The sequence below is a fragment of the Aplysia californica genome, unplaced genomic scaffold (assembly GCF_000002075.1).
Source record: "Aplysia californica isolate F4 #8 unplaced genomic scaffold, AplCal3.0 scaffold00331, whole genome shotgun sequence".
Taxonomy (NCBI): domain Eukaryota; kingdom Metazoa; phylum Mollusca; class Gastropoda; order Aplysiida; family Aplysiidae; genus Aplysia; species Aplysia californica.
The window spans coordinates 448,222-455,045 of record NW_004797601.1 but is presented as its reverse complement, the minus strand read 5'-3'; the positions used below and the strand labels follow the sequence as shown (position 1 = coordinate 455,045).

The window sequence follows — 6,824 nt, the reverse complement described above, 5'->3', positions numbered from 1 at the left end:
AACATGTCGCGAATGGTGTTACGGTAACTTGCATAATTTTGCTTTTTTTGTGCATAATTTTGCCTTCTAAATTTGCATAATTCTACGGGGACAGCCTTAATGAGACTCTGGGGCCGAGATTTTGTTTTATATAGTTATTGCAAAATGTTTCTTCTGCCATTTGATACCGAAATGAAATTTTTGGGTTAGTAGTTTCAGTATTAGAGCCGATTCCGACACTTCGAAGGTATCTCGACTTGTTGAAAAGCAGTATGGAAAAAGACGTTTAGACATGGTCGCAGTCCTTGCAGAATTTTGAAATTTTCCATGCAGAAAACTACGATGTCAGCACTATACACCAATGCCTATGTGGCCCAGTTTAGTCATGGGAAATGCGTGTTTTGTGGGTCCTCTGGGGTGGTTTGCTCCTTCTTTTTGTCAAATATCTATTGTCCCTTTCTCTCCTCCGTTTTTTCTTTGTATGCATTTTCCTTTCTAGTAACACCTCTAATCTTCAGTGTTTATAAGATCTACTTGTTTTGTTAGTGCTGTAAAACTCTTACTAAAGCTACAACTTAAGTCATCAATTTAAACAGACTGTTAGTAGAATGTTTAGATTCATTTTTTAATTTAAAATGTTGTTGGGGAAGGGGGACTGGTGTATGAAGCAAAGTGTCATTGGGGCATTTTGTAATTCAACTGAAATAGTCTAAGACGGCTACCCATTATTGGGGAAAAAAGTGGCTGTCTTAGACAGGTGGACACCTTACATTCAACATTGTGTCATTATAAAATTAATAATACGAAAGAAGGTAATAGGAAGTAGCCATAATATGTAGGCCTACAAGTGATTATCTTATATAGGTGGTCGTTAGTGCGGGTTGGATTGTATGTTCTCTTGGTTTTTTTTCCAGCCACTTGCAGCGTGCTGGCCACATCGGGGAGTTTGTTATCGTGACGGAGGAGGCTATATCTAAAGGTGTGAGGCGGATCATTGCTGTCACGGGTGTTGAAGCCCACAAGGTAACTTAACCACAGATTGTGGCACAATCATCATATGTAATATGTACATTTTGTCAGCCTTACTTCTCTTTTCATTTATTGAATTTTAATGAGAGTAATATATAATTAAAATTTTTTATGTATACCTACTTTTGTTTTTATGGTCCTGTGCAGCCAAGAAAAATTTCCCTCTAGGATGATAAAGTAGGCTATATCTTATTTTTTCTTATCTTATTTGTGGCATCGTGGGGCAATCAGACGCTCGTCAGTTTTTGGGCATAAATGGAGTTGTTGCTATCAAATTAAAACTATTGGTCTTAAACTGGATTAAACATTTTTAAAATCTCTTTTGCACAGAAGTCAAGATATGTTTTAATGAGTTTTTATAGTTTCCAGGGCACACATAGAGCGAAACATGCATACAGAGAACCAATTTTCAGGTCCTCTAATCTTTCTTATACATTGTGTTTTCTTTGTATCTAAAATACGCACATAGTGAAATTTTTACATTATGAAAAGATTTAGTGGCGGGTGCTCCGGGGTGGTTTGCCACCTTCTCTTATTTGTACGCTACTCTCTAATCCTTGGCACTTATGTGACCTATTTGTGTTGCAAATGCAGTAAAATTCTTTCTAAGACTAAACACTAAACTGACTCGTACTTTGCTTCTTTTTTTTTCAAGGCTGTTCACAGACAAGAGGTTCTCTCCAGAAATGTGCAGGAGCTGAAGACGAAGGTGGAGGACAACCCGAAGACAAACGCTTTCACAGATCGGGAACTCAACAAGCAGATTATCTCCCTAGATGATGTATGTAGGGAACAAATCACAAGTTGAAATTGTCTTAGATGGTTATCCATTGTGGAGGAGAAAAGTGGCTATTTTAGACTGGTCGCTGTTGTACACCGTGTCGTTATAATGTAAAATGTAATATACAGTCGAACCTGTGTAAAACGGAATCGCAAGGGAGCCAGAAAAAAATTCTGTCTTAGACAGGGGAGGTTTGGAGGAAATGAGGGGGGGGGGGGGGGTTCAAAGGCCCAGCCGGTGGGATCAAGGATCACTTGTCCGATCGACCAGCATTGGTCAAAACTTCACACCTCTCAGCTGCTATCCTCTCTGATAATGACATGCGTCAGTCTTATATTCCAATTACCACCAGTGCTTGCCTTTCATAGGACCACTGTTTGACCTATTAAAACAGGAACGTTTGAACATCTCCTTTGCTTCCACCCTTAGCCCCACCCACCAATGCCACCCCTCTCTGCCATCATGTAACAACGGTTCGAGGAACTCTTTTCTCGGCTGGCATTGGTCAATCTAATTTCACACCTCTGGCTTCTGGCTACCCAAGAAAGTTTCTGTAGTGGCTCGCGACTCGAGCACTCTCACGTGCAGTCGTGAGATTTCACACCCACACTACACTGACCATCTGCATCACCCAGGGCTCACATGATGGGGTAACATTTACCCCCAAATTGCACCCCTTCTCCCCTTCCTCGGCCAGCGGCATGGCCATAGCGTTAAATTTAGAGCCGTCGGAACCAAACTTGTGAGTTTTGTTTCAAATCAGGGTTGAGCGGGCAAAGCATTTTCTGTCTTAGGTGAAACCCTCGGAAGGAAGCAGATTTTTCTTTCCGTTTACGCGTTGGACAGGTTTCCGTTTTATACAGGTAATTAAAGAGGAATATATCAAGGGGGAAGCGGGGAGATTCCGTTAAGACAGGTTTCCGTTTTACACAGGTTTCCGTTAAGGCAGGTTCGACTGTATGTGTAAAAGGGGAAATGGGAAGTAGCTGTTTGTTCAGGTGATTGTTTCATACAGGTGGCCATAAGAGCACGTTTGACTGAATTTGAATGTGACTGACAAACATCTGGGCCCTTTCACCAGTCACAAGCGTTGAAGACTGGCGTTTTTTGGAGTATTTCAATAAATCACCACAACTCTCAGAATTACCCTACTGTAATTATTTTTGGACACAGTAAAGTTACATTCAAGCTTAATCTAATACGAAAAAAACAAAGTTGTCCTTGTCTAATACTTTAATTTGTATAATTTTTCAAAAAATTGGCATGCATTTGATTTTCTGAAAAATTTCCAGACATGACAGATAGAATGAAATTCACAACAACAACATAAATAAAAGTTCAAAGTTGCGCTAACAATACCAGTACTAGTGCTAAAACTACGACTCGGAGCGTGTTCGGGTAGATATCCAGGGTCCTAACTATCAGACACATCATATCCTGAGACACTAGAACAAGTAAAATGAACAGAAGTATCGAAAACATCGAAATTATATGATTCTTGTTCATGCGACTTCTTCGACCGTTACTAGGATGCGACTTCCAAATTACTATCAGCTGTATTGAAAAAACATAGCGCAAGTTCCGATCAGTTCTACTCTTGTTGGGGTGACTGTCCTTCACTTTCAGTAACTTAAAAACTATCTGCCCCAGAGATACTAAACTACGTCTAAGTAGCTCAGGACTGGCCAAACAAGGGCATGAGACGGATCACGTAAGGCGTGCGTGATCTGTATAGCGGAAAAAAAATTCCAAAGTTGATCACGCAGGGCTTGCGGGAACCATCGCGGCAGGGGTTACGCAAGTTCTGTTTTGTGAACCTTAAGTGGTCTAAATTGTGTCAATAGGGGTATAACACATTGTTTACAATGCCAAATAAAAAAGGCATTTACACTTTTATAAAGATGAAGACAGTAACGAGCAAATACCTCCTTTCTGGACAAGCGTTATAGTTATACTCTGTAGTAACATATCTGTGTTCCCAAAAACAAATATTCCTTCGAAAAAGCTGTTTTCATGGGTAGCTGGAGGGTGCTCTTGTGTGGTTTGCTCTTTCTTTCCTACCAAACATCTGTTGTCCTTATTATCTCCTCCCTTTTTTTGGGTAAGTTACTCTTGACTTTTGTAACATCTTTTACTGTGGCACGTATATGACCTATTTGTGTTGAAAGGGCCGTAAAACTCTTTATAAATCTACATAAAGCTGCTTTTTCCCCCCTGCAGGAGATTGCCCAGTCAAGTATTTCTTACTGGATGAGAGATTCACTTCGTGGAGAGCTCAAAGGTCTGAAGAAGAAGATGGACGACATTGACAAAGCGAGGAAAGCCGCAGTTGTCAGCGGTGTAAGTTTGAATGATAATGATAATAATAATGATAAGTAGCATTTGTATAATGCATACCCCTTCTCAACAGTAAGCTGTATGTGCTTTACAATCTATATTATTACCCCAGTAAATTGTAGAACATTGAGAAACATTTTCGGCTCCCCGAGAAGCAAATTAAGTGCTCAAACAACAAATTGACAAGATCTTCTCTTGTTTTGTGGTTGATAATTTCATCTTTTCTGCTCCACATTAGATGCAGCATTATATATGCAGTATTTACCTTGATTTATCACTTGAAGTTGTGTTGTATGGCAGGTCTGGTTTTGGTCATTTGAAAACGTGTCAAGATTCAAAATGTTCCTTTGCTTTTCAGGTCACGGAAGAGTCAAAGAAAATGATTGAAGCCAACCCCAACCAGAAGTTCATTGTGCACGAGTTTAAAGCTGGATCAAATGCAAAGGTATGCATACTGGCAAAAAAGGAAGGTGCCACTTTTTGACTACATAAATAATCTAGTCTATTGAGTCTTTACACTTTCCCTTTCCCGTATGTAATACTATGTAGTCTTAAAAATAGGTCATGCTATAAAAATAACATTTTGCTGCTTCAATAGATAGGTGTTCACAGCACCAACATAAAAAAATGGAAAATTGGCAATTTTTTCTAACCACATGGCGGATTCTTTATACAGTGGATTCCTGTATAACGAGAGGGAAGAGACTAGTGCAAAATGTCCGTTATAGCAGGATTCTTGTTATAAGGGATCCAGTAATAAATTCAAGGAAAATAATAAAGAAGGTCTAATCTATGAGTGGTGTTCTGTTTATCTCTTTTTGTTATCTCCCCTGATGATGATTTGGTTCGACATTGTCTTGGTCTTACTTGATCAAATAAAAAAAGGAATCAGGGATATTGCTCTAGCGCTAGCGATGTTGACAGCTTGGTGTTGGTGATCAGAAAGTTCCCTAGGCTAATTCATTCGCTGTGTTGTCCCCCACCCCATTCTGTGGTGCGTTCCGTCTGCTTGCGCACGTCACACATTCGCTCCATTCGTCACAGCACTGCGACCTCTCCATCCCCACATCGGAGAAGTTAGAGGCATGATAGGCCTAGATAATATAGACTAAGCTGGCCTATCACGCGATGCGTTTTGCTTGTCTGCGCATGCCACTCCCTCCCCACTCTTTCGTTCCAGCCTTCATTGTTAGCACATGTTGGCTCTCCCATTTTTTGTTTTGCTAGATCACGAACAATTTCTCTACTGGCGAGGTTTTGCGTCCGCTATAACCGACTCGCATGTTTGTCAGATTGCGCTACAGTAGTATTTTATTTACAAAGATGAAGGGGAAAAAACGTGGATTTTGAAAAGTGTCTTATTTCAGGACTCGTTATAAATGGACTCTGCTGTATTGTATGCTTTTTGATGGGGAAAGATCAGTATAGTATAGCTTTTTTAAGAGCCTCCAAGCAAAGGAATGAATAGCAAACTGTGATCGCCAGTTTCTGTTGCAGATCTGGCACTTGATGATAATAATGATTATAAATTGCGTATGTTTCATTGTCACTTCTGCAGGCTTTGGATGCTGCTATGAAACAGTACAAGTCCCTCAGCCCCCAGACCTCCGCCATGTTTTTCTCAGTGGACCAAGATGCAGGCAAAATTCTGTGCATGAGCTGTGTGCCCAAGGTAAGTGCCTGTTTGTCTCTGCAGATCTGTCAGTGACATAATGACATACACGTGATTTGATGGTTAAAGCAAAATTATTACATTCTTTTCCTAGGAAACAAGGGTTTATGAAATTGGATTTGGTCCTGATTTTTCTCTATTATTCACTATACTTAAAGCTGCAAATTCATTGTACTCCAATTGTCTTAACAAAACGACCACTCTCAGTACAAAACACAGACTACAATGATTAAGACTTGGCTAAGAAAATGTTTTGTAACCTGGCAAAAGTCTTTTCATTATAAGCTTGGAAATTGTTTTAAGAGGAAATGCAATCTTGCACGCACATAGCGAGATTAGAGGGACGTAGAAATATTTTTCTTTTAATAGATAATTTTCATTATGTGTTCGTTTTAATATGTAAAGGAAATGCATGCGTGCTTTTAAAAAATTAAACAATTGGGACCTAAAAACCTTTTTGTTCTTTTACGTACTTGACTGCATACATCCAAGTTGTTGCGTGAATACAAACACACATACCAATACCATACATTAAAAAAAAATTTTTTTTGGGTCTTATTCTTCTCAGGAGACTGTCTCAACCGGCCTCAACGCAAAAGCCTGGGTGGACTCGGTCGTGCCTCTGATTGCCGGGAAAGGAGGAGGGAAGGAACTGTCCGCTCAAGCCACTGGTACCAACACCGGCGCTCTCAGTGACGCCCTCAAAACTGCCTTAGAGTTTGCTCAGCTCAAGCTCTCGTGATCTGCTCTTGTGCCGAGCTTCTCGTAACGTCGTCAGCGAGCTGTTCGAATGTACTTAGCCCAAAAAGCAAAAATTATTTTTTTGTTTTGGGTCAAGTTTTTACAACACTCACAACTGCTTGAAGGAAACTTAAAGAAGAGAGAAAAAATTGTTTCATTTGATATTTTAACAATTGTTCCTACAATTATATAAATTATATGTATTCTTGCTTTTTTTTTTCAATATATAGTCTAAATTTAGACAAAATATTTCTTGAACTTTTGCAAACGATTCACACCACAGAT

General features: G+C 39.6%; 1 protein-coding gene across 4 annotated transcripts in view; it reads left to right on the top strand.

Annotated features, from left to right (window-relative positions):
- LOC101847203 (alanine--tRNA ligase, cytoplasmic) overlaps positions 1-6,591 on the top strand; it is a 27,475-nt gene extending 20,884 nt beyond the window's left edge. For all 4 annotated transcript variants that reach the window (XM_005102576.3, XM_005102574.3, XM_005102575.3 and 1 more), the window contains exons 18-23: positions 894-1,002; positions 1,664-1,789; positions 4,010-4,129; positions 4,485-4,571; positions 5,685-5,798; positions 6,367-6,591. In XM_005102576.3, the coding sequence (XP_005102633.1) occupies positions 894-1,002; positions 1,664-1,789; positions 4,010-4,129; positions 4,485-4,571; positions 5,685-5,798; positions 6,367-6,540 (730 nt within the window). In that variant the 3' untranslated portion in view covers positions 6,541-6,591. The remainder of the gene's footprint in view (positions 1-893; positions 1,003-1,663; positions 1,790-4,009; positions 4,130-4,484; positions 4,572-5,684; positions 5,799-6,366) is intronic.
- The last annotated feature ends 233 nt before the right edge of the window (positions 6,592-6,824 follow it).